A 12,820-nucleotide genomic window follows, 5' to 3' on the forward strand; every position below is an offset into this window, starting at 1 on the left:
ATAAAATAAAATATACTTTGTTTTTAAACTTTGCTCAATAAAGTACTTTTACGCTCAAGTAACTTCACCTACATATACATAAACAAGTGGTAAACAAACGTATTAAAATAGAAATACTAAAACTATAGTGGTGCAACAGAAGCCTGTAATACCCACTGGAATCTAATTCATACAAATTTTAGAAAGCATAAACGGTTTCCTTTTGTCCAACTTACTAAGTTTTATACATTTGAATGTTTTGTAATAATATAGAATAAAATATGCTTTATATTACTGAATAAAAAATATGCTGGGTGAAACGGATTTAAAAGACTTTTTTGAACCTATAAACCCTCAGTCCCAACAGAATACTGTTAAATGCAAATACACATTGTTTTCTGAACATCCATCCACATTTTGTGTGATATTAAAATAATACAGTGTGTTCACTGCCATAAGGCCATACTAAAAAATAAAAGAGATTTGAACCCAGCTACAAAAAAGTTCACTGAACTTAAATTAAAATATTTGTAAACATCTTTGCAATACGAAATATAATTTTTCAAGTCAAAAAAGAATAAAATACTTCAATCTGTATTAATGTAATTAATATTTAAAACTTTCAACTTGTGGATTTCTTGTTTTTTAATTCTATACATTTATGAAGGACTGCCGTTGGGCTCCCTCAGATAAGTTGAAGCTGACATAGACGCTGCAGTATCTTGACCATTATCTCTAATAATGCTGTTAGAATAGAAGCCCTCAAAACTCCAGTACATTCCATCAGTGAAATCGACAGGCCTCTTCTACCAACAGTCTACAGACTGACTCTGGTACCTCTGGCAAGACTGCTGTCCACCTCAGAACTCCATTGATGTCTGTGTACATTTTACTAGAACTATTGATTACTAGGCTTTAATATTTAAAACATGCATTAGATGATGAAAATATTTGTCCCAAGCTACAGTACATTATAGACACTGACGCCGTAGCCCTCTGTCGGGTGTGCCTGTTTGGATACTGCAGCTTTACATACATATGTATATACACATGTGATAAACGTGGTATTAGAGGAGTTTCATAAAGCCATTACAGGAGTTTGTAGTTAAATGTTCTGTTGTGGTTTGTTGCTATTGTAGTCACGGGCGCGCAACATTGTCGCTGTAATTTTTTTATTTGTTCGTTTGTTTTTGTTTTTTTTTCTATGAAAATATACGTATTGCCTGGGTAACTGCAGCGTGGCAGACAGGGCATTCTGGGTCATTGCGTTCGCAGATGCGGTTGGCACACTCCATGCAGAAGAGGTTATGGCCGCAGGGCACGAGGGCGGCTATCACCTCACTCTCAAAGCACACCGAGCAGTCCCGGCTACCCTTCCGGCTGGTCCCCGAAGAGGAGGAGGACGAGGAGGAAGAGGAGGACGAGGAGGAGGCTGAGGAGTCAGACGGCACCCCGGGAAGGTGGGCAGCCACACCGTTGGTGGAGTATCCTGGGAAGGTGAGGGAACCGCCCCCGGGGTCGCTGCGCACCCGTCGGGCCAGTGGGTGATCGCTGGCCCCGCCCACATGGTGCAGGGGCGGGGACAGCCGGGGCTGTGCAGCACAGCCCACCCCGTTTGCCCGTCGTTGATTGGCCAGCATGCCGTTGGCGTTGCCGGAAGCATTGGCGTGGAAGATGGAGGAGGGCGTGGTGGAGGGACTGCCGGTCGGAGCCCCGCCCCGCTCGTACTGAGACCACATCAGTCCGGGTGGAGCAGGGGTGGGGTCAAAGCTGGGCGAGGACTCGAAGGCCAGGTCAGTGCAGTCGGGCGAGATGACGTCGGCGCTGTAGACAAACGTATTGCCGTTGGCGTTGACGCTGATGTTCAGGTTGTTGTTGTTGTTATTGTTGCCATTGCTGGAGGCCGTGTAGCTGAGCGCTGGACTTGGGGGGCTGTAGTCGGCCAGCTGAGAGCTGCTGTTGGTGCCAAAGTAGGAGTCGGTGGAGGCACTACCCAGCGAGCTGGAGCTGTCGTTGCGGTAGTTGGAGAAGGGTTTCCGACCCGAAGTGGGCGTAACGCCCGAGCCGGGCTTGCTCCACAGGCTGGCGTGGCCGTGCAGCTCAAAGCCCACATCCGTGCCGTTGGCGTGGAAGTCGTTCTCGTCTGCGAATTCTATCAGCCCGCCCGTACGCATGGCGATGTGCGCCTCGATCTCCTCGCGGGCGCGGTCCACGTTCTCGGGCATGCCTGTCACCTCGAACACCGGTTCTTTGTCCCGGCTGGGCGTCACGATGTAAGTGTGCGTCTGCTGCTGGATACGCTTGATAGTGGCGCCTTTGGGTCCCACCACCAGTCCCACGACCCGGTAGGGTACCCGCACCTGGATGGTGGTCTGGCCGGGCAGGTTGGGCGGCCCCGGCACCGTGGTGCTGCCGTTGAGGGTGCTGTTTTTGTTCCTCGAGGCGCGGATCATTGAGAAGTGCTCTGCCGCAGAGATGATCTCCCTTCGCGCCATGGCTACATCCTCCCTCCTGCCGGTCACAACAAAGACGGGCTCCTCCCCTCGTACCGGAGTCTTGATATAGGTGTTGGTCTTAGCGCGAAGGGCTTTAATTTTGCAACCTACATTTGAAAGAATTGCAAAATGAAAACCAAAAGAAAACAAGGAAAAGGAAAGTCTTGTGTAAAAAGGGATAAATAGAGACAAACAGGCAAACTAAAAAGAGGTTGCTCTGTGATGCTGGCGTGTCTGCAGCTAAAGGCAGACGTGTGCCTTGAACGCCAGTGCGACAAGATCTAGGGACAACGGTTCACTTTTTAAAAACAGTATAAATTCAAACCACATGCTCAGATACATGACATGCAGAGATCCAGGTCAAATATAGCATGGGAAAAAAGGGACGCAGAATTCTGGATTTTCCTGTTGTGCAAAACGGATCAGACATTCACATTTCAGTCAGTAGAGATGGGGTTGTTTTTTTTTTTTTTTTTTTGAAAGAAAATCTACCGGACAGTTGTCACTTTTAGATAATATCACACTTTCTAGGTCCGTTAGAAATCCACTCTAAACTGCAAAGCAGTTGGGATCTGTATAAACAAAGACCGCGAAGGCAAACAGTTCATGCTGTTGTGTGACAGTACTCGCCCTTTTGGGAGGATGGTGAAGATATCTATTTAGTGAAGTGGGACAGCGTGATGAAACATGACAAAGAGTAGCCCCAAATATACTCCTCTTGGTCTGTCACAGCCTCTTTACTGACCAGCTACAGCAACTAACCCTCCCGCCTTTGTTTTTGTCGTACTCAAAAGAGGGCAATGCGGTTGCTGAAATGGGCTACTGTGTCTGTTTACATGTGAAAGCGAGAATAATATCCGCCAGCGCTCTGCGTACATGGCGACTGGCGAGACTCTGGCCCAGAGTGGAGCGTGTTTTTAACAAAGGAGATAGCACACCTACCTTGTCTGCCGACAATTTCGGCAACGTGTTCAGAACTGGGAACGGGAACACACTCGGTCATGTTGACGCTCTTTTTCCTCGGCTCGTTGTCATACATGGAATTTTCATCAGTATCCAAGCCGAGCAAAGAAAGCTGGTCCAGCGCGATCTGTAGAGCTCTTTGGTCGTCCAAGGCGTCCCCTTGGTTGCTGCCATTCCGCTCCATGTCAGCAAATAGTGAACTAGGCATCTTTGATTATTTTGCAAGTCACTTGGAACAACAACACCACACAGAAAAAAAAAGATAAAACTACGAAATAAGGGTAGGACAGAGCAGGAAGAGGAGCCGAGGCACCCGGTCTCAAAACCCTTCGCGCAAATCAGTATTCTTCCTTTCCTGGCAGTTAAAAATTGGGGAGGGAGGGAGGGGGGGGGGGGGTCAGTGCAATCCGACCTGTGCCCACAATCTCTGCACCCCGAGTCCCGAATTTTCCCCCCAGACGGACGGAATGCGTATTCCGAAGTACTGGCTTGTTGGAATGCCGGCGGTGGCAATACTCCTTCAAAGAGCCCCTCCCTGGCTCGCGCACTCGCTCAGCTCTTTTCCGTTGTCTGAGTTGCTGCAGCCAGACACGGCGCTACTGGGGATATGTGCGCATGACGTCACCGGCTGGGCGGGGCCGGTGCGGCGCTGCTCCTCGTTTGCATAAGCCGCGCTGATTGGACGGATCTAGGTGGAAGGGAGGTTACCGAGTCAGCCAAGCCGTCGGCTCCCCTCCTTTCTTTGTTGTCCCATCAAAACACAACATACAGATTTTATAAGCACGTTTAGTTTAATAAACTGATTTTTTTACGTGCGTCGGAGAGCGTTTTATGTGTACGTGTATTTCCTAGTAAGAGCGATAAACGAGCCTGCTGGCAATGTTACAGCACATTGTCCTTTATTCATAAAATGTAGCGCGTGCGAGGCTATTGTGTGACATCACTGCCCCGATTCCCCAGTGCTCGGATTCCAGCCTATTGATTTTGTATTAGACTGATCACTGCTATTCAAGTAGCTTACGTAAAAGTAGCCTAATCAATAGAGCCGTAGCTTACAAATATAGGAAAGATGACATCACTGAGCCTTAGTTTAAGTATACTCTACTGTAATTACATCGTTTTATTGAATAGCTTGTAAACGCATATCTATTCGGGGCAGCTGACGTGCCTGCCCTTATCTGTGTGAGGTACAATGCGTTTTAAGTAGGCTATTGACCCCTGGTAAACAATATTAAAGTAAGAATGTTTACGGACATGCATTGTGCAAAATGCTCAGAAATAATGATACGACATACACAAGTTTAATTTGTTCACATTACCAACCAGCCAAATACAGTTAATCGTTCCAGTATTATTTAATATAATTACATCAACAATTTCTGCGAGAAATTCTGCTTGGGTAACATGCCCAGACATGATCTTTTTCCTGGAGTTTCTGTTTCTCCTCTCTCTCTCTCTCTCTCTCTCTCTCTCTCTCTCTGACTAGTTTTTGGCACATATGGACATTGCCCGATAAAAATGAAACAGCTTTTCATTTTCCTGTTTTAGTGAAACGTGTGTAGCATCAAGACGTCTACTCAATAAACGCCCCCCCTCCGACATTCAAGGAAACCTTCAAACAACTAACAGGTAATTGCTGTGTTCAAACACATCTCATTTCCTCGGGATGTCGGTATGTTAACACGACGAATAGGGACACCTGGCGAATGGACAAAAACGCCTGAGATGTGGATGCGAGGGGTAAAAGTTACTACACACAAAGCCGAGTGCTGCTTCTTGGAATGGTGTAGCCTGCTTTACTAGGGTAGAGACTGCCCAACCAGACCGTGACAGTGCTTCCTAATAGCAAAAACAAACACACAAACAAGAGCAGCAGCAAAAACAACAACAAAACAACCATCCTGACTGCGCCTGTGCTCAGTGTAATAAAAATACATTACAATATGCAACCAGCAACATTATCAAAACCTTAATCCAATGTCCTATCAATAATTGAATTAACCATGACCATCAAACCGAAAATGATTACACTATAATGCTTTCAAACAGCAAATATTTTCAAATGATTGTCCAATCAATACTACATTCACATCCCAAGAAGGCTGTTGGCCAGTTAGATGCTAATGATGCTAACAATGCGCCTCGGTCGCTGGGGCGGGGGCGGGGGAGGTGGCCAGTGTGTCGGCTGAAAGGTTAGGCTCCAGCGGCAGTGCTTGTTGAGGGTCTCCCCCTGGCTCTCGCATCTAGAGGCCAATGCACCTTTTGTGGTCCGAGCGGGAGGATGGGATTGGGGGAAGGGGTCGCGCTTTTTACACAAAGAAAAATTTAAACCAATTCAGGCGCATTGAAACGCGAAGCAGTTGCTTTGTCACCTCAGTCCTGGGGGACAATAGGTATGCTAATATAAACGGCCCCCAAACCTGAGAATGTGCCGAGGTGCTCTTATTTAACGCTCGACGCTTTTTTACTTTTTTCATTTTTTTTACTCCTTTTTTAATTTTTTTGGAACATAGACGTCGCACTGAGAAACATCTGGTGAAGCATTATGCAAACCCTACATGTATGGCGTTTGATTATCTCTGAACTCTATACACAACTCAATGAATTAGCTTTGTTTTGTTGCTAGAAGGCAGAAAGGGAAGAACGGCCAACACATGCAGACTGGATCGTAATATGGCGAGAAAGTAAAATAAATTATAAGAGGCAATGTAATAAGTTAATTTCATATGCAGCTAATTGCTTGAAATGATATTGGTCATCTAAACACACTTTTTCAGAGATAGCTGCACATAATGTAAATTCTTAAACTCATTTGTAATTTTTTTCCATTTAATCATTACATCACCACTGTATGTTTATACTGTTAACCTACTACTCATGTAACCAGCGCTTAATAATTGTGTCATTCAGTCGAAACTAAAGTTCTTTCTTTGTACTAGCAGCTTCTCAGCTCTCTCTCTCTCTCTCTCTCTCTCTCTCTCTCTCTCTCTCTCTCTCACACACACACACACACACACACATACACACACACACGTTATCTCCAAACCAAAACCTTTATTTTTTTTATTCCAAAGTCGTTGTAGTAGTAGTTATGACTGGTGATTTCTAGTTAAGATGTGTAACATTAAGATAAGTAACTTTTACAAGAACATCTTTTTCTTCTTAAGATCTCTGTAATGTAGTTTTAAATGCTTTATTTTGTCCAACACAAGGGAAAGAAAGGAAAAGCAATGAGTAATATTACCACGGGTTATCATGCAGACGGCTCAGGTTTCTCCTGCACTTCAGTCGAGAGCTTCTCCATTCTTTAAATACTGTCATTATTTAGCTAAAATTTACAGACTTGCCCATTTTGCCAGTATAACACTTGAAAAGTGTGCATTTAAAAACAGAAAGCAAACTGACACAAAAAAAACCTCCACCCGATATTTCAGAGAGTTTAGAGTCAATGTTGATGCTTTGCGAGAAGTGTGCGCTTGAAGGAGGTGTGAAGAGTGTGTCACGCTGGTCAGGAAGAAGGCCTGGAGGGTGTTTGTTCTCCTGCAGACGGGCCCTCCCTAAGGACAGGCCTGTTCACACAGCAGCCACATCAAACTTAAGGACCATTCCTGAGCCAGGAAAACACTGCCAGCAAGCCCATGTGTGACATCATTCTTCTCACTTAGCACACGTACTCATGCCTGCTGCCACACCGCTGGAGCAAGGTGCTTCTCCTCTGCCGCGTCCGTGCTGGTTTTGAAGCTGTCATTCCACCAGTTGGTGTCAAGGGTTCAAACGAGGCGATGGGGGTTCTGTTCGGATCAGCCGCAAAGCTTGTGTGGCACTGGAGCTCCATGTGTTGGTGGAGCTCTTCTGCCATGTCTGGACCGGAGGGTCAGACAGGAACTGATATTTACAGCTTGCCGGTGGGGGCTTATCTACGATTGGCTGGTTGCTCTTTAATGAGAGGAAGAGGAGGATTCGCAAGGATACGACCCAGAGCTCCGCCACGCCACATCCCGTCTCCGCCGCCGTCTGGGAGAGGAGGAGGAGGAGGAGGGAGAAGCGTGTGAGGTTTAAAGAGGAGGTGTCAGGCACCCAGTCACGCTGCAGCGCAAAAAAGGCCAGTGGGAAAACCACACCCCGAGAAACAGGCTGATGGACGTGGAGCTTATCTTTATTCTTGCTTGTGAGGACTGTGTGGGAGGACTGTGTGTGTGTGTGTAAGGATGGGGAAACACATGTAGCTTTGCAGCTTATTGTTGCTGTCTAATCCTTGTCCATTCACAGGCTGTGTGTGTGTGTGTGTGTGTGTGTGTGTGTTGTGTTTGTTCGGATAAATGAACAGTGGCTGTTCAAGGCCACTGAGGAATATTGAGCTCTAGGCTGGTGCTTGCTATGAGACTGTACTGCAGAAGTGTGTGTGTGTGTGTGTGTGTGTGTGTGCGTGTGTGCAGGAACAACGGCTGTTCAGGACCATTAAGGAATATCGAGCTCTGTGCTGGCGTTTGCTCTGAGGTTCTGCAGGAGGAGAAGGACCCGTGCCAGTGAGTGTGGGTTTACTGGCCTGCACCAGTGCAACTTACTGCTGCAGTAAAACACATCACAGAGCGCCGCTGTGGCCCAGGCAGTGCACAGCAGCACAGCCACAGCAGCACAGCCACACCAGTGCAGCCACAGCAGCACAGCCACAGCAGCACAGCCACACCAGTGCAGCCACAGCAGCACAGCCACACCAGCGCAGCCACAGCAGCGCAGCCACAGCAGCGCAGCCACAGCAGCGCAGCCACAGCAGCACAGCCACACCAGCGCAGCCACAGCAGCGCAGCCACAGCAGCCGGCCCAGCTGTGCGCCTGTATCAGTGCCAGCTTCATTTGGCCATGAACGCCCGCGTCGACATCCATTACGGTCAGTCAAACGTGACACACGGGTGCACACGTGTGTGAAACCATGAGGAATAGGTGAAAAACAAAAGTAGGCCAGCATTGCACTGGCAGGGTGCCGGACATGTGTGTGTGCACGTGTGTGTGTGTGTCTTATTTCATGCTGTCCACACTGACACACTGAACTAGAATGGCACCGATTCCCCCGCCTCCTATTGGCTGCCTGCCAGACGGCTGGAGGAGCGTGCGGCACAGCGATGGGGGCAGCTGAGGCTGCTCCCCCACAATGCACCACTCCCTCCCATCACCACCCCCACCCCGTAGCTCCCGCCCTCTCTCAACCCGCTCATGAACGCTGCAGCACAATCTCCCCCAGCACACACTGCACACAGAGGCTCCCTGATTAACTCGCACACTCAGAGGCAGCCTCCGTGGAGAGAGGGAGAAAGAGAGAGAGAGGGAGAGAAGGAGAGGGAGAGAGGAAGTGGGGGGGGGGTAGGTTTTACTAGCGTCTTCTCTCGAGTATCTGCAGCTCTTTGCCTCCTGCTCGGCCTGAGCAGCTTTGCATAAAACATGAAGTCACGGGCACGTCAGGGGGAAGAGGAGCTCGTCATCAAATGAGTGGACGGTAACCACGGTGAGCAGGAAGTGCCAAGCGGAGGGGCGCCACGGCAGCCGGGCTAATTACGCTCCTAATGAGCCGGGGGGGGGGGGGGGGGGGGACGTGGGCGGGGAGGGGCGACGTGGGCGGGGAGGGGCGACGTGGGCGGGGGAGCTGAGCCACTTTCCCCCGGGCGTTCACCAGGCAAGCGGTGCCAACTGTGCCAAGTCCCGGCACCCTGCGAAACAAATGGAGACAAGATCCTCCCAAGCAACAGTAAACAATGGCACGGGGTGAGGGGGGTGAGGGGGGGTTACAGTGTGGACCACGCAGCTCTGTCTTGCATTAAAAACACCAGGCTGATTTACACAGCAAGGCCTTTCCAGCTGACTAAGTGACTTCAGTGTGAGTGAGAGAAGTATGAATCCTGTCTTTGTCCCTTTGACTTGAAAAAAAAGGTCCTCTGTTACAGTCCTGAGGAACCCCAACGCAGGAAATGATGTAACCATCGTATACATGCTGTTAGTCTGCAAGGAGACAAATAGTACACAGCACAGCTATACTCACGTGCATATATGCATGTCGTCCCCCCCCACACACACACACACATGCTTTGTGGGGGAGGGAATAGATCTGTAGACCATTCTCACAAGACTATCCTCAGAATGAGGTTTATTATCTTAACTGCTATTCAGTGGTGAGATTAGGGAGTGAAGATTCCACCCTGTTTAGGGTTGTTGCCCGTTTTTTTTTTGTTACATTTGCAGGTCCGTTCAAAACAGATGTTTGTTTTGTAAATTGCATGTATTTTGGTAAATAGGATATTTATATGTTTGATAATATGTACTTTAATACGTACTTTGATAATAAGGCTTTGATCCACCTAAGATTATCTCTACAACAAACAAACAAATAAATAAATAATTCACCATTGTCATATATACACATTCAATCTCCTATAATTCCTAGTAATATAAAAAAAAAAAACAAATGTCAATATTAAGCCCTTATCAGAGTCATTATCCAGCAAACCTCTTGTTAAGACCTGCTTTTAAAGATTTGCTTTAGACAAAGAGCACTTGTGTCAGCATTGCAATGTTCACAGCCAACTTCGGGACACACCTTCAAAAAAAAAAAAAAAAAAAGTTAAAGAAGGCCGTGGTCATAGAAATCCAGCTTGAAGTAATACTCTCCCGCAAAGCTGAGCCCCTCTACAAAACTCACACTATAACTGTATCAGCTACAGGCCAGCAACATACATACATTTAACAGTCAATAAACAAGTCCAAAGGGCAGCTGTAATCCCAGCAGTAGAACTATAGAAGACGACACTAACTTGACCTCACTGCTTTAAAAAAAATGCTCTTTGTATGTAATGGCAGCCTAGAGACAGAGCTAACAGGTTTTTTTTTCTTCCCAGGAAGACTGATTATACCTCGGGTGTGGTTTCTTGCTCTTTTACTCCTCTTCTCCCCAACAAGTGTAAAAATAAACACAATGTTGTATATCTTTTTATTTCATTTTTGTGTGTGTGGAAGTGGGTCACAAGCTAAAATCAATCAAGTTTCAGTCCCCCCCCCACCACCCTCCCCCCCCCCCAACCCTCCCCCCCCCCCCCCCCCCCCCCAACCCATACCCCCCACATGCTGTGCACTTCAGCTGCTTTCAGCTCGGTTTGCATCCCATTACAGCAGTGAGAGGAGAAGAGATGAGGCTGTACTAAGCAGTCCAGAAGGAGAGCAAAACACGGCGCTTATGAGCTCCAGATCGGAGAGGCACAGAGCTGGAGCACCAGTGTGTGACATGATGAAAGAGAACCAGACCCAGCAAGATAGGTGTGCACACAAGCCCACATGTACGAAGGACGGGAGAGACTAGGAAAGAGAGAGCGTACTCAGGTCAAGGGCAGGAAGGTGCTGCATTCTCCCTCTCTCTCCCTCTCTCTCCCTCTCTGTGTGTGTGTGTGGGGGGGGGGCACGTTTGAGGTTCCACTGACGCCGGGCAGAATCGATCGGCTGCTTGGCTAGCTGCCAAGCCCAAGGCACCAGTAGCAGTGGTGGCGGAGGTGCTGGTGCTAGCGGAAGCGGAGGGCCCCGCCCGCCCCCGCCCCCACCCGGGCTGCAGCCGCTGCACTGAATGCGGACCCTGTTCCACACATGTGGGTCACAGTGCCTGTGTCTGCCTATCTGGCACTGAGGCTACCGGCACCGTTCAGAAAATCCCAGACACGGTCTCATGACATACCTGCACAGCTGTGGGGGATGGGCCACTCATTTAAGCAAGGCTAACATTTCTCCATCTAATTAAGGCTTAACACGTGCATATGAAATTCACTTCAATTTGGGACATAGAATATTATACCACGTACAACTTTGATGTATACTTTACATATTTACTCCAGATGTATTCATTATGAACACCAGCACGGACGTAGTTTTGGGGGGGGGACGGGGGGGACATGTCCCCCCCACTTTTTCAAAAGCCGGTTTTGGTCCCCCCCAGTTTTTACAGTTAAAACCAAATATTTAAGTAGCGACGAAGTCATGTCCCCCCCACTTTTTAACGGTTAAAAAAACAATATCCAAATAGCGATCACAGCGCTCAACAATTTTCATTCAACCACCCCCCCCCCCCCCCCGCTCAACAGTTCGCCACCCCAGGTTGTGTCCCCCCCACTTATGAAATCAAAACTACGTCCATGAACACCAGTTGTCAGAGCCACAGCTAAACTGGCGTCTAAATCTTTAAAGCAGTTTACATGTGGTCACGGCAGTACAGCACACAGATACAACAAAGGCATGGGTGCCACTGCGAAGCTCGAGAGAGCCCCCCCCCATTAACTGACCTTGGACCAGCGTTTCTTTGAGGCAAGACCTTACAGTCACAGACAGACCAGAAAAGACTCATCTGGCCTGAGATCAGCTGCATGTGTGTGCCCCTCATCAAGGTCATTATCTAGAGCAGGAAGGGGGGGGGGGCAAGGCGTCAAGTGTTAGATAATACAGCTCAAAGGGACCTCTCTCCCAGGAAGCCTTCTCATCTCAGAAAGACTGTAACATTAGAGGAGCCAGTTATTTAGGACTTCAGCAAAGCAGGAGACGGCCAGGAGGAGAGCCAATTACATCGCAAGGCAAAAACCAGTTTGCTTCTAAATCCTTGCAGGATGGTGCATTTGAAAGAGATTCAAACTCCTCCGTCATCACGTTGCCCGAATGTTTTCCTGCAGCGAACCTGAGAATCACTAATCTGAATCACCATCTGACAAAGAGCTGCCTGACAACACCTACTACAGGAGGCTGTGAGCAACTGAATGTACCAAGAGGCTACCACGTCTGATACAGTGACTCACGTAAAGCTACCGCTGTGTCTGATGCAGTGACTCAGGTAAAGCTACCACTGCGTCTGATGCAGTGACTCAGGTAAAACTACCACTGCGTCTGATGCAGTGACTCAGGTTAAAACTACCACTGCGTCTGATGCAGTGACTCAGGTAAAGCTACCACTGCGTCTGATGCAGTGACTCAGGTAAAACTACCACTGCGTCTGATGCAGTGACTCACGTAAGCTACCGCTGCGTCTGATGCAGTGACTCAGGGTAAAACTACCACTGCGTCTGATGCAGTGACTCACGTAAAGCTACCGCTGCGTCTGATGCAGTGACTCAGGTAAATACTACCGCTGCATCTGATGCAGTGACTCAGTTAAAGCTAACCTATCTGCGTCTGATTGCAGTGACTCAGGTAAAGCCAGATCGCCACTCTACCTCAGCTTCTGGTTCCTCCCACGTGGGACGTCAGTAGCACGGTCCCCACCTGCCCCCCTCTCATGTCCCCAGCCATCTGCCCCAACCGTAAATCACCCCCGGGGCTTAACAGAACCCAAAACATTGCCCACTTTATTACCCTTTTCTGGCATCTTA

General features: G+C 48.2%; 1 protein-coding gene across 1 annotated transcript; it reads right to left on the reverse strand.

Annotated features, from left to right (window-relative positions):
* Positions 1 to 1,121: 1,121 nt before the first annotated feature.
* mex3b (mex-3 RNA binding family member B) lies at positions 1,122 to 4,023 on the reverse strand. Its single transcript, XM_077023036.1, has 2 exons — positions 3,417 to 4,023; positions 1,122 to 2,581 (listed from the first exon to the last, which is right to left on the reverse strand). Exons 1-2 carry the CDS (start codon positions 3,643 to 3,645, stop codon positions 1,182 to 1,184), a joined length of 1,629 nt encoding a protein of 542 aa, XP_076879151.1. The 5' UTR covers positions 3,646 to 4,023; the 3' UTR covers positions 1,122 to 1,181.
* Positions 4,024 to 12,820: the final 8,797 nt, after the last annotated feature.

The sequence above is a fragment of the Brachyhypopomus gauderio genome, chromosome 12 (assembly GCF_052324685.1).
Source record: "Brachyhypopomus gauderio isolate BG-103 chromosome 12, BGAUD_0.2, whole genome shotgun sequence".
Lineage (NCBI taxonomy): Eukaryota > Metazoa > Chordata > Actinopteri > Gymnotiformes > Hypopomidae > Brachyhypopomus > Brachyhypopomus gauderio.

Excerpts from the sequence above, each read along its gene's own strand:
- mex3b (XM_077023036.1), bottom strand. The coding sequence starts at position 3,645 with ATGCCTAGTTCACTATTTGCTGACATGGAGCGGAATGGCAGCAACCAA. Across the intron at positions 2,582-3,416 it reads CGAAATTGTCGGCAGACAAG|GTTGCAAAATTAAAGCCCTT; the intron begins GTAGGTGTGCTA and ends TTTCAAATGTAG.